Raw genomic sequence first — 27578 nt, 5'->3', positions numbered from 1 at the left:
TTATGTTTTGCACTGTGTGTTTTGTGTTTTCGTCTATGCATACAGTATATTTTTTTTATTTGTTTGCTTTGAAATAGGCTTTTTTTCCCTATTTACATACTATGTGGACTCCTTCATAGAAACTCTGAACTATTTAGAAAATATCTTTGCTGAAATATACAGAAAATGAAGGGCATTCATAAGACAGGAATGTATAGACAGAAGTTAGACATGGTTGTTTGACAGATGTCTACTTAGAGATGAAAGGCAAAACAGGGAAGTCAGGAAAAGCAAGGAAATGCATTTGTAGAAAATGAGTAATCATGTAGTAAAAAGCAAACTCATTAAGGTGACATTGTATAGAAAACCTTAGATCATTAGGAAGGCTTATTTCAGCTACCTACTTCCCCCTCTGCATGATATATTAATTAAACGAGAATATGGGATCAAGCAGTCTGCTTGAATTAGTTGCAGTATTTGCAGCCATATGTCATGTCAAAATTGGCTCTTGCACAGGCACGTCTTTCTAGGTTTTACCCAGTAATTGCATTTGCCAAAGATACCCTGCCATCACAGCCATTTTTAGTGGATAAATAAAGTTTATGTGAGAGGTGAGCACTCACAGATCTATAGAAAGGACAACTCAGTGAGAACTGAACATGTTCAGTGTATATACTGGCATCCTGGCTGCTGAAGGGAAAAAAAATAGAACACTAAAGGGGATTGGAATGGAATACAGTTTCTTGAAAAATAGCATGATCAAACACATCTAATGTTCAACAGGAATGTTCCAGACTGCGAATTTGGTCAGAAACTTCCCAGTCCACAATGAATGTTTGAATCTTAATTAAAATCACTGGCATGGGATCTCTTTTCAGTCAAAGCATATGTGTGAAAGGAAGGTTGTGTGAAGCTTGTAATGTAGAATATGGTTTTCTTTTCTTTTTGTCCTTTCTCCACTAGCATGGAAAGCACCATTTAAAGATTAATATAAGTCATCTTGAGAGGCTGCCTGAAAAAACTCAATCTTACATGGTTGGCAAGTTCCAGGTTCTTTGAATAAGCAGTGTCATCTATGAGACTTTGGAAGTGTGTTTCCTCTGTAGCAGTGCTTGCCCTCTGGAATGAGGTTCTCCCAGTGATCCAGATGTCCCCCACTCTGTTGGTATTCAGAAGAGCTATGAAGAGCCTGATTTTCATTGGTGTGGGAACGTGAGACTCCTCACTTCATTTCATTTGATCTACTGTACTTGCCATCTTTTATCAATTTTATTGCAGTATTTTGTTTGATTATTGTGAGCCATCCAGAGGTTTTAGAAGGCAGGTGGCAGAGAAATTGGTATTATTATTATTATTTTCTGTTCACAACAATGTGAAGTTACAACTGTCAGTTCTTTAGCTGCCGTTGCTTTCATGCACATCAGATTCTTCCCAATAACCTATGATGTTGTAATGTATTGGTATTAGTGTATGTGTGGATCCAAGCAGTGTGATCTTTTGCAATTGACAGATGCAAAGTTTGTCAAAGGCATATTTTCTAAGTGCTGTCCAAGAGTTTTTGGTATAGAACCCAGCATGCTGATACCCATTAGCACCACTATAGCAAGTTTATGCCATTATCTCTCAACTTTGATTTATAAATCTTCCCCAATATTCTGTCTTCTATTCTCTCCTGGTATTGACATATCAGTTATCCATACTTTCTTGTTTTTAACCACAGTTGTATCAGGTGTGTAAGCCAAGACTTGATAGCAGTGTCCCAATATCTAATGGGCTGCCACAAAGAAGAGGGAATCAACCTATTCTCCAAGGCACATGAAGGCAGGACAAGAAGGAAAGGATGGAAACTAATCAAGGAGAGATTCCAACCTAGAATTAAAAAGAAATTTCCTGACAGTTAGAACAATAAACCAGTAGGACTACTTCCCTCCAGAAGTTGTGGATGCTCAAACACTGGAGGTTTTTAAGAAGAGATTGGACAATCATTTGTCTGAAATGGTATAAGGTTTCCTGCTTGAGCAAGGGAATGAACTAGAAAACCTCCAAGTTCTCTTCCAACTTTGTTTTTCTGTTATCTGACTTTATCAGTCTGTATTTGGAAATTCCACAATATTTTAACTTGTTCATTTTCAACTACTTTTTTCCAACTCTCTTCAACATCCCTCAGGCTTTCTAGAATTTTAAGAAGTAACAACATTACCCATTTCATAAATATGTTGCTGGTGCTTCCATTGAAATAGAATTTTAAAATATAAGTTATACAAATGTAAGCACTTTGTGACACTTCACAGATGTTCTGGATAGTTTGAAGCCTCTTACTATCTGAGGCTATCTCTGACTGAGAGAGAGGTAATAATGAGGTGATATTAAAATGATTATGGTTTTCAATTATAAATTGAATTATGCAGTCTGGTGGAAACTAGGGATAAGGATATTAGTTAATAAATTCTGACATTCTAAGAAAGAGATTGGTTGTTTTAATCTCTGAACTTGTCAAAGTAAAAAATTACACCAGCATAATGGAAGAAATAGATAAGTATCTAAAGGAGAGAAAGCAACCTTATGGATATCTAGATTTAAGAATTATAATGTGGAATAATTAGATTTCCACCTTAATGACTACCTAGGCAGGATTTTTTTTCTTTTTGGAAAAAAAAACCCTAATTAATCCATAATGGGCTAAGAGATGAAGACTGGGGAAATGATATGGACCGGAAATAATGTTTCATATACAGCCTCTGTATACACATATTATCTCTCACCTAAGAAGATAGAATTGACTAATTTGAATAGAAGTCTAATTTGAATAGAAGGCAAAAGCAATAACCATTAACAAATTCTGAGGAGATAGAAGGAGAGAGTAAGAAGTAAAGTTGGCTTTTATCATTTCTTGATAGTTATACATGCTTTATAATTAACATTGATAATACCTGTGCCAATGTTTTAAGATTCATAACAATAATTACTAATCAAGGAGAGAAGCAACCCAGAACTAAGGAGGAATTATCTGACAGTGAGAACAATTAATCAGTGGAACAACTTGCTTCAAGAAGCTGTTGGTGCTCCAACACAGGAGGTTTTTATGAAGAAATTGTACAACTAGTTGTCTGAAGTGGTTGGAATACCGTAGAAGACCTCCAAGGTCCCTTCCATGCCTGTTATTCTGTTTATTAATTTCAAATGTAATTGGTAGAGAATATGGGGATTTATACATTTGGCTTGAATTCAAACATTAATTCTAAATGGTGAATCCTGATAATTGTCCTCATTTTATCTTGTAAATTTTGTAGCACAATCTCTCTGCTCTAGTTTAGTGGGTGAGCAGGGCGTTAATGCAGTAGAATTGCTATGATTAACCAACAATAGTCAATAGCATAGCTATCTGGCATGAAGGTGATATAACTGCAGATATTCATAACTATTGAAAACCCCTTCATCTTTATAGCTGAGAAACTCTGCAATCCTGAATAACATGCAGCTTAGAAGAAATCCATCTGTTCTGTTCACTAGACTGTTCATACTGGGAAGAGCAGGAGAAAAGGTGAGACTGCTAAAAAGCAGAACAACCATTGAACTCACAGTTTACAAAATGTAGATGCCTCCGTTGACTAACTAACCTGCCTTAGAAGCAAACATACAAAAACTGCATGATGGGAGTCTGTATTATAGATTGCCAAATGATCTCCGCTGCCTATCCTAATATGACCCAAATATGTATTAGAACTGAGAGTCCTGCACTGAGTCATAACTCAGAGAAAGTAAAAGGGGATTTAGAAATTATTTTATTCAACCACTGAGTTATAGACAATGGTACTAATCAGTAAGTACTTTTAGCTAAATTTACTATTTCCTTCATCTCTAGACAGTTAATACCAAATGTATCAAGCCGTATTATAAAACTGCAAAATCTAAGTATCTGTTCTTTGTCAACTCATATTTCATAAGGTTAAATCAATAAGATCTACTCATATATGGTCCTCTCTGGCAAATATATCATAATTCTTTAATTATAGATAATCCTGGTAATACTCAGCAAAGATACTCTGACTTCTGCTTGTAAGTAACAATTTCACATCATAAATATTTTTGCTCTACCACTCAGAAGTTGATAAAATTAATATTTATTGTCAAGGAAATACTTCATGGCATATGTTCTTATGAAGAAATAAACTGTTTCCATTACCATCTGACACTGTTCTACTGATTCTTTTATCAAGAAAGGGCTTATTACATCTCTCTGCCTCTATCCTAACCATAGAGAGATCTTTCTACATTTAAGGCAGGCTAACAATATTGTAAAATTTATTTATTTATGCTATCAATTTATTTTGCCGTCGTGATGCAAATAAATAAAGTGTGTTCTGAAATCAGGTACAATCAACTTATATTGTTCCTGGATTGTAAACGTCTATATAATATTTTTATAGCTAGAAAGCTGCTGTATATCACCAAAGAAAATATTTTTTCTCCTTCCAGGATTTCTGTCCAGAAAAGAGAGGCCAAATGGGAAGAAGAATTCAATTGATCAGTTTCAGGTCTGGGACATACTGGTCATGAACCAAATTCACTCTAGAATGCTCTATATGCCCATGTTTCGGGTTTTCTGATCCCTCTTCCCACTATGGTTTAATTTTCTGGTATTTTCTCTTTCCAATCTTTCCTTCTCCCCTTGTTTCCTCTTACCTAGAAGGAGGAAAATGTGCTTGCTTTATTTTTACAAATGTGGAATTCAATTTGGAAATTTTCAATTTGCAGAAAAGAGCAACGAAGATGATTAGGGGACTGAAGGCTAAAACATATGATGAATGGTTGTAGGAACTGGTCATGGCTAGTTTGGTGAACAGAAGGACCAGAAAGACATGATAGCAGGGTTCCAATATTTGAGGGGCTGCCACAGAGAGGAGGGGATCAACCTATTTTCCAAAGCATCTGAAGGCCAGACAAGGAATAATGGATGGAAACTGAACAAAGAGAGATTCAACCTGGAAATAAGGAGAAATTTTCTGACAGTAAGAGCAATCAATCAGTGGAACACTTTGCCTTCAGAAGTTGTGGGAGCTTCATCACTGGAAGCTTTCAAGAAGAGATTGGACTGCCATCTGTCAGAAATGTTGTAGGGCAGGGATGTCAAACTCGATTTCATTGAGGGCCATATCAGGGTTGAGTTTGACCTCGGGGAGCCAGAGTTGTATAGCCAGGATGGGCATGGCCAACTTGACGTCACTCGTGTCGGGGATGTCTGTGGTGGCCTGAGTGCTCTGCCAGTGAAAATGGGCTCTTGCCTCCTGCAACCCTCTGCTAGCAAAACCAGCCACGGCCCTCCCAAGCTCCATTTTTGCTGGCACAGGCACCACGGGTCGGTCTTTTGCTGTTTCCAGAGCAACCCTGTGGGTCAGATCTAAGCACCCTGTAGGATGGATATGGCTCCTGGGCCTTGAATTTGACACCCCTAGTGTAGGATCTTCTGCTTGGGCAGGGGGCTGCACTAGATGACCTACCAGGTCCCTTCCACATCTGTTAATCTGTTAAATCTTTTATTTGGCAGAGAAAGAGAGAGGGAGGGAGGGTGGGAGGGGGAGAGAGAGAGAGAGAAGAAAAGAAGGCATGTTTGCTAAGTATCTATAGAGAGTCTAGCTTCAATGCTTTCCTACTGTAATCCTTAATCAGACATTACACTTGCTACAATTTAAAACCAAATTTCCAAGAACAGATTTCTATAATTTCTGCAAAAATCAAAAGAGTATTCATGCCAGGTTTTCATTTAGAGTTTTCTCATTTTTAGCATATCTTAAGCAGTAAACAAATAAGTATTTGTTAAAGCTTTCATGGTAGGAGTATTCAAGTTACAACTGCATTTCATTTGAAATTCAAAGCTTTCCATGTTCTGTGCTCATGGAACACTGAATCCTAGGTATGCTAGTTATTCCTTTTGTAATCTTTCAAAAACTCTTTCACGGTAGAAGTAAAATAGAACAATTGATAGATCTAATGAAACTGTATGTAAACTTATATATAAATTTATTATAGACACACACATATATACACACACACAGACACACAATATATATATATATATTATATTTATTTATTTATTCTTTTTGGCTTATAGCATTCAATCATTATATTCTATTGAGATATTGCTCTCTCTCTCTCTCTCTCTCTCTCTCTCACACACACACACACACACACACACACACTTCAAGATTCCTTATGTGGAAATGTTGGCTAAATGAATCAGTAGTTTAGTTTAGTTTAGTTTAGTTTATTATTTATAGGCCGCCCTTTTCCCTGAGGGACTCAGGGCGGCTTACAATTTATAGGGGGGGATACAAGACAATGAAACAATAAACATGAAAACAGTGCAAGTAAAAATAAAACACAACATTCATCATTCGGGTGGGGGCAGATTACGATCTTTATCCCCAGTACATCTTCTATGGCTATTTGGATCCAGCACAAGGCACATAATCTGTAGTTTTCTATGTTTGACTATGCCATGATGAATGTTCAACCCGAGACATATTTAAGAAGGAAGAACACCTGACTAAACTAAAACACAGGAAACTGATATTCGCACTATAATCATTTCTCCATCTAGTCCAGAATTCTTCCCATTGACTGTTAGCAACCCCACCACTATAATCAAGATATCAGATAGGAATTTTACAATTGTGTCTGCAATCCTGTACTTGCAAATAAAATTATTTGTTTCTTTGTTTGTTTGTATTGTGCCTTTGTTATTTTTGTAAATAACTCCAGGCAGTGAACTTACTGTACTCCTTCCTTCTTCTATTTTCCCCACAACAACAATCCTGTGAGATGAGTTGGACTGAGGGAGTGTGACTGGCCCAAAATTACCCAGCTGGCTTTCATGGCTAAGGGGGACTAGAACTCAGGATTTCCTGCTTTCTAGCCTGTGGCTTAATGACTAGATCAAACTGGCTCTATCCAAGTATCAGCCTATCCACAGGAATAACATAGTGTAATTGAACCAAATCTGAAGTGGGGGACAACAATAACAAAAAAAAGATAATATCAAGCCAATCCACCTTTATTATACATTTATTCATGATGCCACACTCATGGGAATACGTTTTCTGAAAACCAAGAACTAAAAGCATTCTTAGCAATTTACCCCTGACACTTTTCATCAGAACACTCTACCATCATCATCATCATCATCATCAACATCATCATCATCATCATACAAATTAGCTTTTCTTTAAATTAAGTTGCTTTACTCTGCTTCTCTGTTATTTCTTAGTACTTTTGATGTACTTCATAGGTCTCTTCTGTTCACTGTTGCTAGTGAACCCTCTATTGTCATCACATTCTCAAATAACCAAATGACAACACAACAAGCAATTGAAGAAACCTGTGGTATAAAGTGGCCTTATTTATCATTATCTATTGGAACTCTATGACAACCAAGTAATGAACAAATAAGAAGCACAGTGCACAACAGAATCAGGTTTCTGTCACCTGAGCTCACAAGATGCAGTTAGAGTCGCTTTACAATGAGCTTGGACTAAAGCCTGAATAAATAGCCCTTGTGGAAACAGCAAGTTTGAACAAACACTGACATTTCATGAGATATGTTTCATTTTAGTTTCATCATCTGGATAGTCAACTTAAGAATTTCACATGCTTGTATTTTACCATTTCAGTATGTGTTATCTTGAACCAGGTTCATTTAAGAACACACACACAAAGCTTGTATCTGTGGAGTTGGTCCAAGTATTCAATCAACCTGATATCATGGAATATTCTAAAGTGCAGTTTAGAAATTGATAGGGGAGTTGCAAGCAAGAGAAAGGGAATCCATTACCTAGAGTGAAATGCATTATGGATCCCTGTGAACAAGCAAGATGATGTTAAGAAATGTCAAGTTGAAATGATATTTAGGGTAACTAAGCAGTGACAATACTGCATAATTTGCATGGGAGAAATCACTTTCAATTTATATAGCTCCAAAGTCTAGCATGAAGTAAACCTACTCCAATGGAAGGGGCCATAACATAAAGGAATCATACTGGATCCCTCTTTGTTAAAAATCTCAAGGAGAGACGCCTTGGACTTGCCTGTTCTGTTAGTTCTTAATAGATAAGCAGATTTACACAGAACAGGTAGTCTTATAAATACCAAGCACCATAGGACTTTATGTATAACAACCAGCATTTCGAATTGCACCCAGAAAATGGTCATCTGGTGAAAGAGCAAATTAGGCAGCATGCATTACAACACAAATGCTAGCTTTTTCATACTTGCAGACTTTTTTGGATGGTAATTAAACTGTCAATAAAAGGGAACGTATGTTGCTCAGGGTTGAACTATAATGTCCTTGGTGTTCTTGGAGCTTGGTTGTTTTTGAAGATGTTCCATTACTCGACTAGGATGTTACCTAGCTCAGAGAATACCAAATACTCCACAGTTATCATTGTTTTCTTCTCAGGCATTTTCAAAGTGCCCTTCACTGTTTTCCTACCTCTGTTTGTTTCCTCCAGCAACCTACTCTGATGCCTTTCGATTGTGCAGGGATTTTTTTAAAGAAACCTCTAATAGCTAAAATTCTCCAGAAAGTTTAAAATAAAACAATAAAATACATTATTTGAATAAAAATATGTTGAGTGAAATAAACTAAAACGCAAAATGAATCTCCACATACTGCAAACATGTTCCATTTGAGACTGGTGTATTGGTGCAATATTCTTATTGATTTATCAAAGAATTTTATTTATTTTATGTATGGCATCTACAGAGGATCAACATGCCTTATGATAGGAAGATAGTACTAATTGAGCCTATTAGTTAAGAAGTTGCTCTGAGGAAAAGAATCTGATAGCACCTTAAAAATAAATCATGCTCATTCAAGCGAAAGCCCTGGTAAATTTGGTTAGTCTGAAAAATACTATCAGACTCAAGGCAGGGGAAAAAAAAAGAACACAGGTATATATTATAAAAAAAAATCAGCTGGTTACAACATGTTTTGGTGCATCTCTTCCATTAATTCATATTAATTCAAATATCTTAACTCAAGTGTTTACCATATTGACATCATCATACCTCCACTTTTAGTTGACTACAGTTATTTAAACATCCTTCAACCTTAACTATGCCAAGGATTTAATCCATAACCACATGCTGACATTTCATTTACTTATTTGTAAAATCCTCTATTAACATCAAATCCTCATATCCTGTATTAGCTGAACATCCATAATATTTAATACCAAGAATTCCATCTTCCATGCAATGTAGTGTATTATCATTCTCCTTCTTTAAGTAATTATATCGTATATCGTAACATTTTCCCCCTATTAGTTAACATTTAACTATATATATTTATTTTATTTTTTAATAGTGATAATTATTGTGATTAATAACCTTTGTATGTGGTCCAAAATATTTCTAACCTTCCCTTCTCATATCCAATTATTATTTATCATATCAACTCCACATTATACATTACTATCAATATCAATTATTATTCAGCTATATCTATTACAAATAAAAATAATTAGATTTAGCTAATTTTAAATTGTATTCTTCCATCTATCAGCCTGTGTCTCTCCAATAACAAAACCTTCTCAATCCTATTGCCATTCATTGAATAGATTTACCAAATGTTTTTATAAGCAAGTCCAAACAGGGATATCTTCACACCTTTTTGCTCAGGATGTCTCTGATGAGATAATAATGTTGTCCCAGGCTTGTTAAACTTTTCAGATTGACTTTAATTCTCAAGGGTGGAATTAAAAAATCTGCCAATGATGTTTCATAAAGTGTAGATTCTTTAATACTTCTCATTTCTCCTACGCTCTGTCTCTTAAAATGAATCTTCTGTATAGCTGCCCTTTCCAGCATTGCATTTCTTTCTTCCTCCGAGATAAACCAGACATCATTTCTCACATTTTCATTTGTATTTCAGGAACATTCAAACATTCAACGTTCTCACCTTTTTCTTCATATTTTAATGTCAAATAATCCAATTTTTTTTCAAATCTTTGATATGAATCAAACAACTTTTGAAATGCAGAAAAAAGTATTTGAAACGAGCCTTTGGAAATATATTCGACGCCATGTTGTGACCAGTTAGAGGCTCTAAAATATTTGCGAGTAAAACACGCTGGGAGCTGTGCGATCTTACCTGATCTTAGACCAACACAGCCAAGCAACCCACTTAGAAAGAGTCAGAGGGGAATGTTGAAGAATTCCTTGAAGCATTTAAGAAATAGGTAACCACCGGCCATAAATCCATTAAAAAAAACCAATTCGCCGCTAGATTCTTCTGTTCTTTGGTTTCAATTAGCTTAGATTTTAGTGCGGACCGTCTCTCTTTGAGTAATAAAATCAGCTTACCAGTTGAAATCACTTCTATCATTCTTAGGGGCTATCTGCAGTTTTGGTTAGCATACAGCTAATCCAGAAGGGTTGGCAAAAGGGGTTGAATTCCGAGCCCCCCCGAGACCTGCGAACGTCTCTGAGGTCACTGGATCTCCCCAAACCTTCACTGTCTCTTCGGGACAGCTAGGATCGAAAACGACCCGTCCAATTTCTCTGGAATAGGGGAATTTCAGGAATGGCCTGAAACTCCGTCTTCTCACTGCTAAGCCCCGCCTTCTTCCCCTTGTTCTTTTTGTCTTTTTTTTTCTTTTCCCACTGGTGTGGGCAGATTAAGATTATATTATTAATAATATTTTTAAATAATAATTACAGTCAAATGAAAATGGATATATGATGATGGTGATATGTATGAATTTGAGTTAAAATGCTCGAGTTAACATGAGTTATGTTTGTTGACTGTGGAGGAGATGCACGAAAGTTTATTGTGACCGACTGATACACTTTCTATAGCATGTAAAGAAAGATGTTGTACTTGTTTTAAATTAAAAATTTTAAAAAAATACTATCAGACTCCATATCCTGAAAAGATCCCCTGTAAAATGTGCATGCAAAAATGTAAATTAATTTTTGGTTTTTTAAATAGTTATGATAACTTTTATTCTACATATCTATTTGTTTAAATCCATTTTTCTTTAGTTTACACATTTAACAATAAAGCTTATACTTGCAGTTTATCTTGTAGTAGTGGTGAGATTCAAATAATTCAACAACCGGTTCTCTACCTACCCTAATGACCAGCTGGGTAGGCATGGCTTGGTGATCATGTGACTGGGTGGGCATGGCCAACTCAACGTCACTCACGTCGATGGGCGCTTCACCATAGCTGTTATAATGTAATAAGGGTTAACCATAGAAGGTGTGCATAAGCGCACCAGTGCCTACCGTCCCTGCTTATTCATTTATTTGTGCCATTTTTTCATGTTTTCATACTTGTTTCCTTGTACTTGTTGACAAATAAACAAACAAACAAACCAGAGAAACAATTTCTGTAATCAGGGCAATAAAGGTTAGACTAGAAACAACACCAGATTGTTTCCTTCCAGCCCGCCTTACAGGATTAGCCCTGTAAAGTGGGAAAAAAAACAAAATGAGATTTCTTCCAACAACCGTTCTCCGAACTGCTTAGAAAGTTAGCAACCAGTTCTCCCGGATAGGTGCGAACTGGCTGAATCCCACCACTGTCTTGTAGTGACTGTCAGGCACAACATAATTAACGGATGTGCGTACTAGTGTCTCTAATGTCAGGGATAAAACAATAAATACTTCCATAAAGAGTGAAAAGTCCATATGGACTTTTTTGCAAAAATGTAAAAATGTGCTGATTAAAAAGGGATAAGATGGGAAGAAATGAACCCTGTAGTAAAAACCTAAAAAGGGATAATTTCTGTGGATTAAACTTAAATCTGATAGTGCCTCTAAGGTTAAACAGTGATGGTACAGTACTTAAAAGGAAAAGTTTTATTTTATTTCACGTTATATGTTCACTATATGTATTCAACAATTCATCAATACAAAACTGTCGATATCAAACTTCACAGCTATTTTGTGAATATAATTGTCTGTACATTCATTGTGACCTACCTCCTACATTTCATTTTATTCCCACTTTTCCTACAAATGTCTATATCTGTTGTTCTCTTAACATAATATTCCATGCATCTCATGAATCAGATTAAGTTTCAGATTTAGTTTAGCTGTTAATAAGCATAAGGAGTCCATTCTTGATACTGGAGCTCTTACACCTACACACTTACATTTTTATGCCATTATGTTCTTAGTTACATACCTACAATGCAGAATGGTTAGGTATCCAGACCTTGTTAAGTACTTAATATGATTGCTCTTTGGTTTTAATTCCCCTAACAGGAGTAACCATAAATTTCTAACCACCAGAAACTCTTGATTCAAGATTCTAATCACAAAAAATGATTGTTAGACATGACACAAACTTATGTGGAAGAGTTGATTAACATATACACTGTGCATAAGTAATGAAATAAAAACCAGCATATTAACATAATCATAGAAGAGAACAATTGGAGGTGGTCTAACAAAAATACTGCAGCTGGAAACATAGGAAATGTTGGGCTTGAGGACTGTTTGCAATCTTCTGAAAAGAAATACTTCCTTTTAGGCAGTTCCAATTCTACCCATCAAATGGCAATGTGAGCTAGAAATATATTTCCTTTTCATTGATTTACCAATTAGTGAATCAGAAACTGTTCTACCCCACTCACACGCACCCCAAAAAATCCTGTCTTATGAAGCTTCTTTTGAGCAAGTATCCTTAAAAGATGGAGAACCAGTTTGGTGTAGTAATTAAGGTCCTGTCCTAGAAGCCAAGAAGACTGTTCTAGCACTGCCTTAGGCACAAAAGCCAGCTGGGTGACTTTGGACTAGTCACTTCTCTCAGTCCAACTCACCTCACAGGATTGTTGTGAGGAAAATAGGAGGAGGAAGGAGTATTAGACATGTTTGCCAACCTGAGTTACTTACAAAGTAAGAAAGGAGGTATAAAAATCTAATAAATAAATGTTTGGATATTCATTGACATATACTTTCCAATATTGTAATGAAGACTCATTTACATTACAGGTTTTTAGAGTGGGTCCTAAACTATCAGTCCTGCTGAAATCATTACCTGCAATCATGTGTAACTTCTTTTCACACCCAGTGAATCATTAAACATCAGGGGATGGCTATTTACATCTCTTGAACTATTACAGCACTAGGCAATTAGGCCTAACCAGTTATTATGTTAAGACTACCAGACTGGGATCTGCTGAGATGAAGACTGTCTCCAAAATCTTGCCTGATTACTGAAAACTCAATTATTTTAGGCACTATAACATACAATCTTGTGGATGGTATTTTTTTTCATACCTCAAGGCATCTTATTACTTGACTTGGTTCCCCCACCCCCACCCCAAGTCTTACATTCTTTCTTGGGGTTTTTTTTTGGCAACTATCCTGTAATCTGCTTTTAGTTTTTTCATCAAGGTAACCTCAGAGTAGCTACTGTATTCCATTCAGGTTTTCTTGGAATTAAATCCCATTGAGTTGGAAGATGCATTTTTAACATTTCAGTAATGATTTCAAAGAGGAATTGTATTACCTTCCAACAGCCTTATAGTGATTCCAAAAAAAAAAAAAAAAGATTGACCAGGGAAACTGTTTTCCATCCTTGTAGAAAATTCCTAATGTGTAATTATCATAAGCATAGGAGAAAAAGAGATGTGGCTTACCATCAAGAAACATAATGATAAATAATAATTAACAGTGCATTATTTTCAGAATTATGTCGCTTGTTTGAAATGCTATATGAATTGTCTTCTTAAAAAACTACCATGTTGATTTGTGGGAAAATGTTCAAGGCTGACAACTTCTTTCTTATATACAACTTTAAAGCCTGTCTATGAATTTTAAAGTATACAAGAAACATCTGACAGTGCAAGTAAGTGTGAATCAGACAGCAACCAAGTACTTTTTAAAATATACACCACTTACCTTCTCTATAACTATGGGGAAAAAGAATCACTTCTTAGTGCTCACAGGCATTTAAGGGATTGCTGTTCAACTTAATATAGTTGGCATCTAATTAAGCAGACACAGTAAAGCAACAGATACTGTATATACTCGAGTATAAGCCTAGTTTTTCAGCCCACTTTTTGGGCTGAAAAAAGCCGCCTCGGCTTATACTCGAGTCAGTGAAAAATTTGCCCGAAATGGAGGAGAAAAAGGGGCAGGGCCATGCCGCTGGGTGACACTCGTGAATGGCCCAGTGCCCCTGTGAGTTTCCCCTCCCTCTGGTGTCAGTTTGCCGCGCAGCGCGCACCACACCATCCCCCCTCCTCACGTTCTAATGTAATGCAGGGCTGTCTTACGATTCCCCTTCCTCCCCCTCCTGCCGCTCTGCAACGATGTCCCACCTCCTCCTTGTTATGGCAAGCAGCCACATAGCGATGTCCCACCTCCTCTGGTACAGTGATCCAATGATAGGAATCACTGTGCCGTGTGTCATAGGAGGCGGGACATCGCTCCCGCGGCTGCACGGGACATCATCATCACAGCGGGACATCAGCATCATGAGGTGAGTGAAGTATTTCATTGAATACACCGCTAGTTTACTGTTTTTCTTTGAAATAAATATTCAAAAACATTATTGGTATCTTTTTACTTTTGAAATTTACCGGTAGCTGCTGCATTTCCCACCCTAGGCTTATACTCGAGTCAATAACTTTTCCAGTTTTTTGTGGTAAAATTAGGTGCCTCGGCTTATATTCGGGTCGGCCTATACTCGAGTATATACGGTAACTCTAGTTTGATTTGTGGTAAGCAAATCTGAATTTATCTCACTTGAACAATCATGGAATAACTGCATAGGATTGACATAACTGGAAAAGATTTTGGCTTTGGCAACATCAGCAAAACGGAACAAAGATAGCAAGAGGTGAAACACAGCTCTAATATTCCACTAATATGAAAGATATTAGCATATCAGTTATGCCAACACATTCATTAGTGCAAAACTGCCACAATAGACACAATCTCATAGACACATAGACACAATCTCATACTGAAGATCTTTCTGGATAATATCTTACACCTTATATCCATCTGTGTGGAAAAAGATGCTCCTATCTTTCTTATACAGAGAAAGTGATGTTTTTCTATCAAATCATTTTGATGAATTTGTTAATTAGATTTATATATTATCTTTTGTCATGTTTCCCAGATCTTTTAATATCAGACATTCAGTCATGTATTGATCAATTCCCTCATTTAATACGGCAAATCTTCTGCATTATACTTTGAAGTTAATTTGTCTGTTTTACATCTTGCTTTATGTAAACTTCATAAAATAATAAATCCTATTCCTTCATGCTTTTTGTTATTACTTGTAAAACACCCCATTTATGCATCTTCTAAGCTTTGTACAAGTAAGAAAAATACTTGAAAACAACATAACATAAAGAGATCTATGGTTCATACCTTAATAATGTTTAGATAAAGATAAAGATTCCCTTCGCACATGCGTGCTAGTCGTTCAGAAGCTGGGACAAGTAACAGGAGCTGACTCGGTTATGCGGCACTAGGGATTCGAACTGCCGATCTTTCTGATCGACAAGCTCAGCGTAGATTAGAACCTTAGCCACTGAGCCACCACATCCCTCTTAATAATGTTTAGGAAGATATTAAAAGCCTGGATACATTTCCAGGCTTTGAGACAGGATGGGGGTTGAACCTGTGTCAGATGTGTATCTTGCTTATTATATGAGTGTTTGACCTACCTTTGATTTTACAGTTTGTACGTTTCATATTTTTCTTACTTTTTAAATTGCAAACTATTTGGAGTCTCTGGGAGTTGGACTATCTGCAAATTGTAGAAATAAGTTGTAGAAATAATAAAAAGCTAATAGCATTGACAGCTATTATTGGTTGCAGCTATTACAGTGAATATGTGAAAAGCTTTAAGGAAATTATACATTGTTCATAAAATTGTGGGTTATACAGGTATGGTTACAAAATCCCAGCAACAAAAATGTCTCAGTAATGTTCTTGAAAGGAAAATGTCATTTACAAAGTTTATCAACTTTTAAACTTTCCCCAATCTAAAAATAGTTCCTGAACCTAATCATAACACTCTGGATGAGTCCTCCACCCTTTAACCTAAGTCCCTCTGAGGCAACAGTGCCAAAGGTGTCTTAGTTCTTCCAGGAACCACAAACAATTGGACCTGATACAAGAACCTATCAAGTCCTGAGATCACAAAGGTATAAAATTCAAAGCTAGAAGACTAAAAGGTAACTGGGAAACTCAACTGCAAGAGAAAACCTAAGGTTCCTAAGTCAATTTAAAATAAATCCCTGTGCAGTCCTTCTGATCAGTTTTTGTTCAGAACGGAATTGGATCAATGTCCACTTCAGCTGAGATTCATCTCTTTTTTTATCCTGGATTACCCAGCTCCTGTCCCTTTGTCAGCTTTCCTTTTATATCTGGTATAAAACACAACTAGTTGAGCTAAATCTACTTCATTGTAAAGCTACACCAGGGGTGGGTTCCTGCCTGTTCTAACCTCTTCTATAGAAGAGGTTCCACAAATCTACAGTGCCATTTAGAACCGGTTCCAGCTCCCTCCCCCTGCCCATCCACACATCATCAAGATGAAGAGTGAGAGGAGGAATTCTGGGAGTTGAAGTCCACAAGTCTTAAAGCTGTCAAGTTTGAACACCCTTGGGTTTTTTTTTCTAAAGGTTAGGGGTGCAGGGTCTTGTAACTTGACGCTTTAAGACTTGCACACTTCAATGCCAGAATTCCTGAGCCAACATTAGAGCTGAGGTGGCGCAGTGGTTAAAGGCAGCACTGCAGGCTACTTCAGCCGACTGCAGTTCTGCAGTTCGGCTGTTCAAATCTCACCGGCTCAGGGTTGACTCAGCCTTCCATCTTTCCGAGGTGGGTAAAATGAGGACCTGGATTGTTGTTGGGGGCAATATGCTGACTCTGTAAACCGCTTAGAGAGGGCTGAAAGCCTATGAAGTGGTATATAAGTCTAACTGGAAAAAAAAACATGACTGGAGGAGGAATTCTGGGAGTTGAAGTCCAAAAGTCTTAAAGCTGTCAAGTTTGAACACCCCTGGGGTTTTTAAAGGGTTAGGGGTGCAAGGGTCATGTAACTTGACAGCTTTAAGACTTGCGTGCTTCAACTGCCAGAGTTTCTGAGCCAACATTTTAGTTGCTAAGCAAGAGTGTTGTTAAGTGAGTTTCACACATTTTACAAGTTGGCCATGCCCACCCAGTCACATGACTGCCAAGCCACTCCCACTTGGTCACATGGCTGGCAAGCCACTCCCACCCAGTCACATGGCCAGCAAGCCACTTCCACCCAGTCACGTGGCTGGCAAGCCACTCCCACAAAGCAGGACACACCTACAGAAGAGGTTCTAAAAAAATTTGAAACCCAACACTGAGCTACACTAATTTTATTGTAAAACTACTTAACAGAATACACTACTGAAAATTTCCTGCCATTCACCTTTAACTGTGTGGTCCATTAGGATAGGTCCTTCCTTTGTTTTGTTTTTTCTCTGACCATTAGGTGACTGCAGGCCCCACTTGGCTGATTATTTCCTAATCAGCATCTCTTCTCCTATTTCCTAAAAGTCACCCATACATTCCAGTATGTATTCCACCTTCTTCAGACTCATCCTTCCCTCCCGAGTTCTCAGGAAAATAGGTTGTGGGCTATGAAAAACAAAAAGTAGTTCTATCCCTTTCCTCCAAGCAACTCTTTTTAAGCCCACAAAGTGTCTATAAATCAGGTGGCAGCCAACCCTTCCTTGGGAATCTTCTGATTCTCCTCTCTCATATTTTGTATGCTTGATGTGGAAAAAGCTGAATCATTTCCCTCTAGTTATTCTCTTCATACATACAATGTACACAGGAGCAGTTGCTTTCCCTTGCCCTGTTCACCTGTGTACTCTTTTAGGAAATATAGAAAAATCCAAAAGAAAAGATATAGACACATTTTAATGTGTGATCAATATAAATACTTTATTGGCCAAGTGTGACACACAAGAATTTGTCTCACATGCATAAGCTCTCAGTATACATGCAAAATAATAATACTTTGATATATTAGAATTATTGATAATAATGTCAAGCATGGAAAATTTGAACTACTAATGGTCAAAGCAAATAGGTGGTAGATAAAAGAGTCAATGGAGTTCAAGGTGGGCTGAATTTAGATCTCTTGTGGATGTGAAGGGACTTGAGACTGATGACACCCTTGATTCTTCCCTCAAGCTCAGCCTGGTCATTTCCTACATAACTTGTAACCATTAAGAGCCCATTCCTATTTCTTTGCTATAAGGTCACGAGAAGAAAGTTATAAGCATTAACAAAATCAAGTTCTTTGTCAAGGTATAAAAGTGGTCAGGTGTTTGTATCTCCCCGTTATCTACTGAGGATCTCTTTGAATTAAAGAGGTAACTTTTTCCAGAACAAACTATATTCACAGAATTGCAATAGCAACAGCACTTAGACTCATATACCAGTTCACAGTGCTTTACAGCCCTTTCTAAACAGTTGACAGACTCAGCATATTGCCCTCAACAGTCTGGGTCCTCATTTTACCGACCTTGGAAGGATGGAAGGCTGTCACCCTTTAGCCTGGTGAGATTCAAACTGCCAAATTGCAGTCAGCCGGCAGTCAGCAGAAGTAGCCTGCAGTACTGCATTCTAACCACTGTGCCACTGCAGCTCTTGTCTGTCTTCCTGCATCCAACCTTTATAACATATGAGCTGGGAACAATTGCCCTACCTGGCAAGCTCTGAAAGTTTCAGTACAAGTCAATTTATCAAGTGCTGTAAATGGCTGTTTGATTATTTAAAAACCCAGCTCTTAACATATCCACTCCCCATGATGTATCTCTGTACCACATCAGATATCCTCCATGAAACAGTCAATTAAATTTAGTTAATATTTTTTTTCAAGAATGAAGAGTAATGTCTTAAATATTTATTCCGACACCATAATTAGACTCTTAGACTGGAAATACAATCTGCATCCAAGATAGTTTATCTAGCAACAAAACACTGTGAACCAGGAAGCCCTGAATCTAAATTTGAATCCTAGCTGAATAGAATACACTGACTTGTTTGTTTCCTATTTATAATTCCCATGTCTATGGCTGTCCACTGGTACATAATTTTGTTCAACACTTTGGTTTCCAACTATTTCTTTAAACATTTCATAAATCCTGGTGAAGTAATGTATGGCCAATGAACACAGAATTCCATCCTTGGTGTCCTATCTACATGAAACAGCCTTAAAAGGTAACCTGAAATTAATTGATGGTTGCCTCTCTAATTCATAAGGAAACAGTGGGAATTGATGTTTGCATGATGTTTGTAATTACAGTGTTTGCACATTATGATGGTTAAGATAATGTCTGTAAAATATACCTTTAAGTATTTATTATTCTTACGTGTTCATGGAACTTTTGTCCCTTATGATGTGAGTAAATAATAATTTTCTGAATATATTTAGCTACTTAATGCCTAAAGGAGCTGCTGTCTTTTAACCTGTGATCCCATGTTTAAAAACTAGGACAGGTTCACACAGATGTCTGATTTGCTACTGATTCAGTTTTTCAATATTCACCCTGTAGTACAGAGAATCACTCACATACAGGTGAATGTTTTTCACATACCTCACAAATAGTCTCTTAGTGACCATTCAAGGTTATGAGGGACTCCCCCAAAGCTACTTACAACCTGATTTTAAAGTTTCAATGGCCACACCTCCCTACATGGTCATACAGTAGCATATTGGGTACTTGGCAACTGGCTCACCTTTATGATCATTTACAGCCACCTGCAGTCATGTGACCACTTTTGCCAGTTTTGTCCGTTTGACATTTTTGCCAGTTTTCAGCATTTATTTAGTTTCCAACAACAACAACAAAATCAATTGGACAAGACAGATTTCCTTAATGACCACTATGTTCACTGAATGACCATCTCGTTTGCTTAACAACCACCACAAAATAAGTTATAAAATTGGGTGCAGTTACATGGGGACCCGCTTAACTACCACAATGAATGACTAAATAATTCTGGGATCAATTATAGCCATCAGCCAAGGATACCTATTATCTCCTCTTAATGTGGAAGTTTAATGTTTAATTAAACTCTAATGGCAGAAAGTGAAGAGGAACTAAAGAGCCTCTTGATGCAGGTGAAGGAGGAGAGTGCAAAAGTTGGCTTGAAATGCAACATTAAGAAAACTAAGATCATGGCCTCTCAATTCCTGGCAAATAGGTGGGGAAGAAATAGAGGTAGTGACAGATTTTATTTTCCTGGGTTTCGAGATCACCGCACACAGTGACTACAGCCAAGAAATTAAAAGACGCTTGCTCCTAGGGAGGAAAGCCATGGCAAATCTAAACATACTAAAAAGCAGAGACATCACCCTGCCAACAAAAGTGCATATAGTCAAGGCTATGGTTTTCCCAGTTGCAATGTACTGCTGTGAAAGTTGGACTATAAGGAAGGCTGAGCACCAAGAATTGAAGCCTTTGAACTATGGTGCTGGAGAAGATTCCTGCAAGTCCCTTGGACTGCAAGGTGATCAAACTGATCAGTCCTAGAAGAGATCAACCCTGACTGCTCTTTAAAAGGCCAGATCCTGAATATGAAACACAATGAGACCTAATGAGAAGGAAGGACTCACTGGAGAAGAGCCTAATGCTGGAAACAATAGGAGGAAAAGAAGAAGGGAACAAAGAGAATGAGGTGGTTCAATGAAGTCACTGAAGCAGTAGGCATGAGCTCAAATTGACTTTAGAGGGTGGTAGAGGACAGGAAGGCCTGGAGGAACATTATCCATGGGGTCACAATGGGTCAGACATGACTTTGCAATTAAATTTCAATAGGCAATATCTTACACTAATAATTTTCTTATCTTTTTCATTTGATTTCTTCTAATAAAGCTTAAACAGAATCTAAAAACAGGTATTAATATTAGCTCTTATTTTGCCATATCAGTTCATTTCTGGGATCCTTATAAAATTACTAGAAATGCTGCCCAAAACAGCTAGCTTCAGCTGATATACAAATTGATATTTGTTTTGTTTTTACAGTATAATACTGCAGAATCACATAAATCAAGCGACTTGCAGACATCAAAGGGGACCAAAACCAGAACACCTGACTATTTAAAAGCAATGCACAATATATATTTAAGTATTACTTGTTGACTGTCAAAATAAAGTACTTTTGTACCAACAGAAATAAACTCCAACAAAGATGGTTATGTGGTCCTAAATTGAGGACCTCATTTGCAGTCCATTGAATAGTTCATCACTATAAAAGATTTTTCTGATTCACTACAATGAGGTTTTTTTTGTATGGCACTGAGTTTATCATTCTCCTTCTCACATATCCAATCAATACTGAAGTTATGAATAGGATTTACGAACCCAAACATTTGGGAGATATATCCTCTTTTAACTTAGTCCCAGCTACACCATAATCTAATTTATTTAAATGTGCACCTAAAACTGGATCTGGAGTTCATATTAATCATAATTAACAGTTGGATAAAAAAAATCTGTTCATTTCGTGATGGGATACCACTTAGCATAGTATTATGTTATTTAATAGCTGCACTAAATTTCAATCTATTTCATAAAAAAACAAATAGAAGTTCTTGCAATTCCTATTAATTATGCTTAATGGACAAACATTCCTGATTATTTCATAAAGGAAATGGAAACTTAGAAGGAATTCATCAGTGACCTTCTAGTCAAAAATTGAACTCACATTTTGGCCATTATACAAGCAATATTTTTCCAGGTCATTGTGACAATGTAAGGCATTTACACTGATTTCTACAATTTAATATATATTGAACTGATATAATTTGTAAAGAAAGACATTAACATAGGACTTCCCTTTGATGAAAAACAAAAAATGTGTGATTCAATAAAATTTATCTTGTTTTACTGATTGCATTCGTAACAAAGTGTTCCAGTCAATTTATCACTCTTTTAAAAAATCTACAGTAGTTGAACTGTTCACAGGCCTTTCTAACACATAACATTTAAAAATAAAAATTTCTTGATCTGTGTAGTTTCCCTAATACATAATTTTTAAAGAGTTAACAACAAAAGCAAAAACACTTTTTGGATCTTTGTTCTATGTATCCCCAAAAATGCACTATTAGCTCTTTTTATGGAAATACATTCGCTTGGGTTACATTATTCACAAATGAATTTAATTTGTTTTATGAACAATCAAAGCCAAGTAAATTCTGCCTACAGTTTCAGTGATCTCCAATTTTAGAGAGTACAGCATTTTGAAATAAGGGAGTCTTAATTGACTTATCTTACACTTCTAAGAGAAACATTCATGTTTCTCTATAGAAGACATATGTACTGCTTCCTCACTTAAAACTTTGAAATGACTTTTCCATTTGTGATCAGCCTTTTTAAATTATTATTAAGTATTTATCTCTGATTATATTGCCTGTAAAAGGTGTAAACATTTTCATTTAGGGCCTATTTTTGGTACCACGGGTATAAGAAAATAAATGCTGTTTCACAGTTTGATTCATTTATATATAAGTATTTTATTCGTGAATCATTAAGATGATTCTTATTCTTTCTCTGGATTATATGAGCTTATCCACAAGTCCATATAATTTTCTCTACTGTAATGAAATCATTTCCTATCTTCTTCAAATAATAGATAATTAAAGCTATGCAGCAAAATATCTTCCTGAAGGTTAAATTAGTTCACTTCCAGATATTACAAAGAATGCTTGCCAGTCTCATCCTCAGGAATCAGTCAAACTAAGATTTAGCTAATGGGAAAACATTTTAAAAATTGCTCATTTCTTTGAGTGCCATTTTTATATTAAAAACAATGTGTAAGAGAAAAGATCAAAATTCTCTGTCTGCTCTATCTCTCTACTCAGATAATTTTTCCTGTCATCTCTCAGCCCAGCTCTAATACTTGGATTTGCATATTCATAAGCAAGAAGCAGACTCATCTCCCCCCCCCCCCCAGTGGAGTGTTCCAATTCAGGGTTCTAGTCAGTCAGTCATGCTCCATTTTGAGATCCATTCTGGATCCCACCCCACAGCATTTTTTAAATTCTTTTCCACCACAGGCATTCAGTACTCAATGGCTATTGAGCAAGCACAGACCTTCATTTGGCAGCATCAGAAGGATTGTTCCTTAGATTTCAGCAGAAAATGAGAAGTTGATTTATTTCTGTACATCATGTGTTTCTATGATGTACATGTTCAAACTTAACTATTTTTTTTTATCCTGGCCCTCCTATAACTTACATGTATGTCAGAATTCAGTGGTTGAGCATGCTAATAGAGGGAGTGATATGGCATTCATGCTAAGACAAGTCATATATTTCATGTTTGTTTTAAACTTATCTCTTTTTCCTCAAGTGCCTGTTGAAAACAAACACAACTAACTACAGTGATTGCTCGCATTACATTTCATCTCCTACATGATTTGCTTCCCTTATCTGAAACAAGCTTTACTGTTGTAGCACGAGAGTCAGATAAGCATAACTTTCAACTTCAAGTCCCTCAGTAAGGCATCCTTCTCAAAAATCCAACCTTCTTAATAAATCAGTCCAGTAAAAAGAAACTATAATCTATGAATAACTCTAAATTATTGCACGTCCCATAGAGCCAGCAATAAGCATCACATTCAAGATAAGGGATATTTTTTTCAAAAACATGATGGCTATGCCGCATACTTCTGGAGAAAGTGAACTGTGAAAACATAATATTCTGTTTGATGCAATGGATCATGATCATGATAGGTTTCAACATTTGATTACACAATTTATGGGACACCTTAACATTCTTCAGATAGTGATACAAAGGCATGACTGGGGATTTTTTGGAAAGCAACATTATCACTTGCCAGAAAACAAGTAAGTGGTAATGTTGCTTTTCCAAAAACATCTCCATTCAGGATATATTTAAAATTATTAATATGAAAGATGTTTATTGGAATGTACTTATTAATACCATCAATATTAATTGATTTTGCTGAAATACACCATCTATGTTAAGTGGAGAGAGTGGAATGAGAGAGAGAGAAAAGGAGGAAGAGAGGGGTTAGGAGAGAGGGAAGCAGAAGGGAGGAAAAGAGTAGGAAAGAGAGGAGGAGTGGAAAAGAAAGAAGAGAAGGAGAGAGGAATGGGAAGTTGAGAAGAGAGGGATGGTAGAGGGAAGAAAGGAGGTAGGGAGGAGGAGAGAGGGAGAGGAGGCAGGATGGAGGTAGAAAGGGCATAATATGGTATATGGAAAGCAGAAGAGCAAATGGTAGTTGTTGTGGGTTGATGGTAAGAGGAACTGACATAATATTGGATAATACAAAATAGTGCTGATTAAGATGTAATGGTATACCTGTGGTTACTTCTATGAAAATAAAATAAAAAACTTTTCCAAAAGAACCCCATCTCCATTCATGCCTTCATATCTTCACAAACTATCTAAAGAATGCTAAGGTATCCCATAAATTGTGTGGTCAAAATGTGAAAATCCACAATTGTTTTAGAACCAGACTGATCTCCACTGCTAAAATCACTCAATTTAAAATAAAAATAAAAATGCCTGGATCAGTATTTAGTTTTCATTCCTCATATGTCCTCAAGTGCCAGTTATTACCATAAAACAAACATAACAGTCTAGCCATACTTATATAATGCAAATTCTAAAACATGTCACCAAAAAAATAAAAGTGATTCTGTAAATGAGCATGCCATGACACTAGGGCTCAGCATTTTTAATATCGCAACTGTTTATATAATCCTTGATAATTAAATTTAATATTCATGATAATCCAATAAATCCCACTGCTCAATATATGACAAGGGAAAGGTACCCCCTTTCTATGTTGCGCAGAAATATTTAGCTATTGAGTACTGAATCCTCCAGAATGGATGCGGACAACTTTCTGAACTGATCTAGGAGGCTTCTGCTTACGTTGATATAATCTCAGACGTGTGTTGAAGTCAATTAGAAAGTACAGATGCTTTGACTTCACTGGAGGCATCTGGAAAAAAGGAATCTCTACACCAACCTGTTGCAGTAGGATGATTTGTAAACAAGAATCAAAGATTTGACTAAAGCATTGCTTCCTAGATACTTTAAAAAAATGATATATTGATATATCAATAATTGATATAGCATTTCAAATTTATGTTTAAGACAGTTTCACAAATGTTATTCTGAATTCATGAACGTTTGCTGAGCTCCTCCCTCTTAGAAACACAATCATAGGATTCTCAGTTTCCAAAAAAATCCATCTGTAATGTTACAGATGTAGCACTGTCCAGGAATCATTTGTGTCAAAGCCCTAGAACTACCATGCATCAGGAAATCCAAAAGCTCCATTTCAGGGTGATACTCTACATTCCAACAACAATGAATTGGTAAATCCTACTCATAGCCAAATTAAGTTACAATGCAGCAAAAGTAAGATAATGATGATCTCATTACCATTCCAGCTTTAAAATAACCAATTTTCCATCTCTCTTGGCAGTTCTTGAATGGCGAGAAATAGATTTGTAGCAGGAGCAGACTCTTGCCAAATTTGTTACAATATGGTGGCTCACGGTACTTCATGCCCTTCATTACTGTGCTGGTTTAAAGGACTAAAAGTGATCATGGAGAATAAGTTAAACCAAGGCCAGATTCAATGGGCTTTAATAACAATTCCTTTCCCAGGAAAACCAGGGTTAAGGTTAGTCCCAGTCACATTTCAAATAACCAAAAATAATTGTAGCCAAGTATAAGTCTTTGAACCCTGCTGTAATTACTTCTCAGAAGTAACTTCCAGTGTGCACAACAGTTATGTGGATTCATGCTTGTGTATTTTTTAATATAATTATAACCTAAATCAATTATTATTGACAGTATAAGGTTCAAAATAAAGCAGAAAACATGTCTCAAAATATTGTTTGGTCTACAGCTCTTGGTATCATTGGAATATACATATCTAGCAATATCATTTTACCATTTACGAACGCCAGCACAATGCTGAAGATACACACCAGTACTGAGAAAGATCAGAATACATTAACTAAGGAAAACAGGAAAGTTTTCATTATGAAGGATACTTTTCAACACAATCAAAACAGAAAAGATACTCTAATTGGGATTACAAAAACCACAAGAACACAGAGATCTCCAAATTAACCTCACCCTCCCCTTTTGCCAGTGTTAGGGTTGAATCACTCTCAATTGCACAGGATGGTATTCCTTCCAACACACCAGCATACCAGCAGTTAAAAATAATTATAAAATTCCACAATATGCAATTTTGAGGGGGGGGTGTTGAGGGGGGAGACGGGTAGAAAGAAGCACGATGGGACAGCGGAGGATGGGAGAGTAAAATTATGAGAAGCTCCCTGAAATATGAGGGCACCAGTATCGGTTCTCCTTTCCCATATATCACCCCAATGTCATACAGCCTAGGCATCTTAAACTTTAACTGCTCTTTGGCAAACGACTCCTCCTCCCGGGAGCGCTCAGGAAAACTTTGGGAAAAGTTTAGGTAGCCAGCAAGTGTTGTTGTTTTTTTTTTAATCCTAATGTTACGAGTCTTCGCCGTTTGCAGCGGGACCAACAGTCACCCCATTCCCTTCCCCGCCCTATTTTAAAATAACAGCGATTCTTTGAGGTTTGTTGTGAACTTTCGTTCCAACCTGGGATATTCGGCAATCATCCATTCATCCAAGACGACATTTTAGAAGTAATCATCTCTTCCAAGGCTCAGTTCGCAGACTAGGTTAATAAGGCGATTGGGCTGCTAGATACATAGACAGATTTTATACTCTGCTTTTTTCCCCCCCGGCTTTATTTCCCTTTTGAAAAACGCAAGCGTAGGAGGAGAGAAACTTTGGAAAGTTTTGAAATTCCTTTGGGAGAAACTCACTTCTACCAGGCAATGGCGGAGCAGAGGTAAAGTGGGGGAGCGGAAGGTATACGCCCCCCTCCCATCACAACCACTTCAGGGGCATCTGTTTCCAAAAAAAACCGTATGTGAACCTTTGGAATACGCGGGCGTTTGGGATAAAACTGGGCAAGCTGACACTTGGCTGAAAAAGAGACGAGCAGATCCACGGACGAAAACAAACCCGCGCGCTCGGACCCGGAGCTGAGTTTCAGTTCTCGCCTTACCTATTTTTGTGGCGGGTCTTTAAGAGATTCCTTCCAAAGGGAGACATGATGAGTCCAAAAGGCAGCAGGAGAACATCAAACTCGGGGACTCGGCTGGAGGCAGTGGATGAGCAGTCTCCCTGCGCGTTTTCTGTTGCTGCTGCCGTCGCAGCCGCCGATCCAGCTTGTTAATAGTCACCCGGCGTAGAAGTTGTGCAATCCGTTGCTAACTTTGAACTCCTGCCTCTTGTTGTTGCTGCTGCTCTTTTGGAGCCCTGCCCAGCTGCGAGCTAGAAGGAGGCATTTAGGACAGGGAGAAGGGAATGAAAGCAAGAACAAAGGGAGGGGGAGGGAAGAAGTGGGTGGATGGGGGGACTTTAATTAGATGCTCTTTCCGACTTCACTAATGAAAGCACCCATAGCTTGGCAAAGACTCAAGACTTGCAGTGGGCAGAAAAGAACTTCCCTGCGAATGTACAGCGAGGTCATGGA

At 37.1% G+C, this 27578-nt stretch overlaps 1 protein-coding gene across 1 annotated transcript in view; it reads right to left on the bottom strand.

Annotated features, from left to right (window-relative positions):
• The window catches only part of RASSF9 (Ras association domain family member 9), a 31298-nt gene extending 3991 nt beyond the window's left edge, over nt 1–27307 (bottom strand). Inside the window, 1 exon segment of the mRNA XM_032222008.1 lies at nt 27108–27307. Coding sequence (XP_032077899.1) covers nt 27108–27154 — 47 coding nt within the window. The 5' untranslated portion in view covers nt 27155–27307.
• Between the last annotated feature and the right edge of the window lie 271 nt (nt 27308–27578).

The sequence above is a fragment of the Thamnophis elegans genome, chromosome 7, assembly GCF_009769535.1.
Source record: "Thamnophis elegans isolate rThaEle1 chromosome 7, rThaEle1.pri, whole genome shotgun sequence".
In the NCBI taxonomy this organism is placed as follows: domain Eukaryota; kingdom Metazoa; phylum Chordata; class Lepidosauria; order Squamata; family Colubridae; genus Thamnophis; species Thamnophis elegans.
The sequence above is the reverse complement of the archived record's forward strand: the minus strand, read 5'-3'. Positions and strand labels throughout refer to the sequence as shown.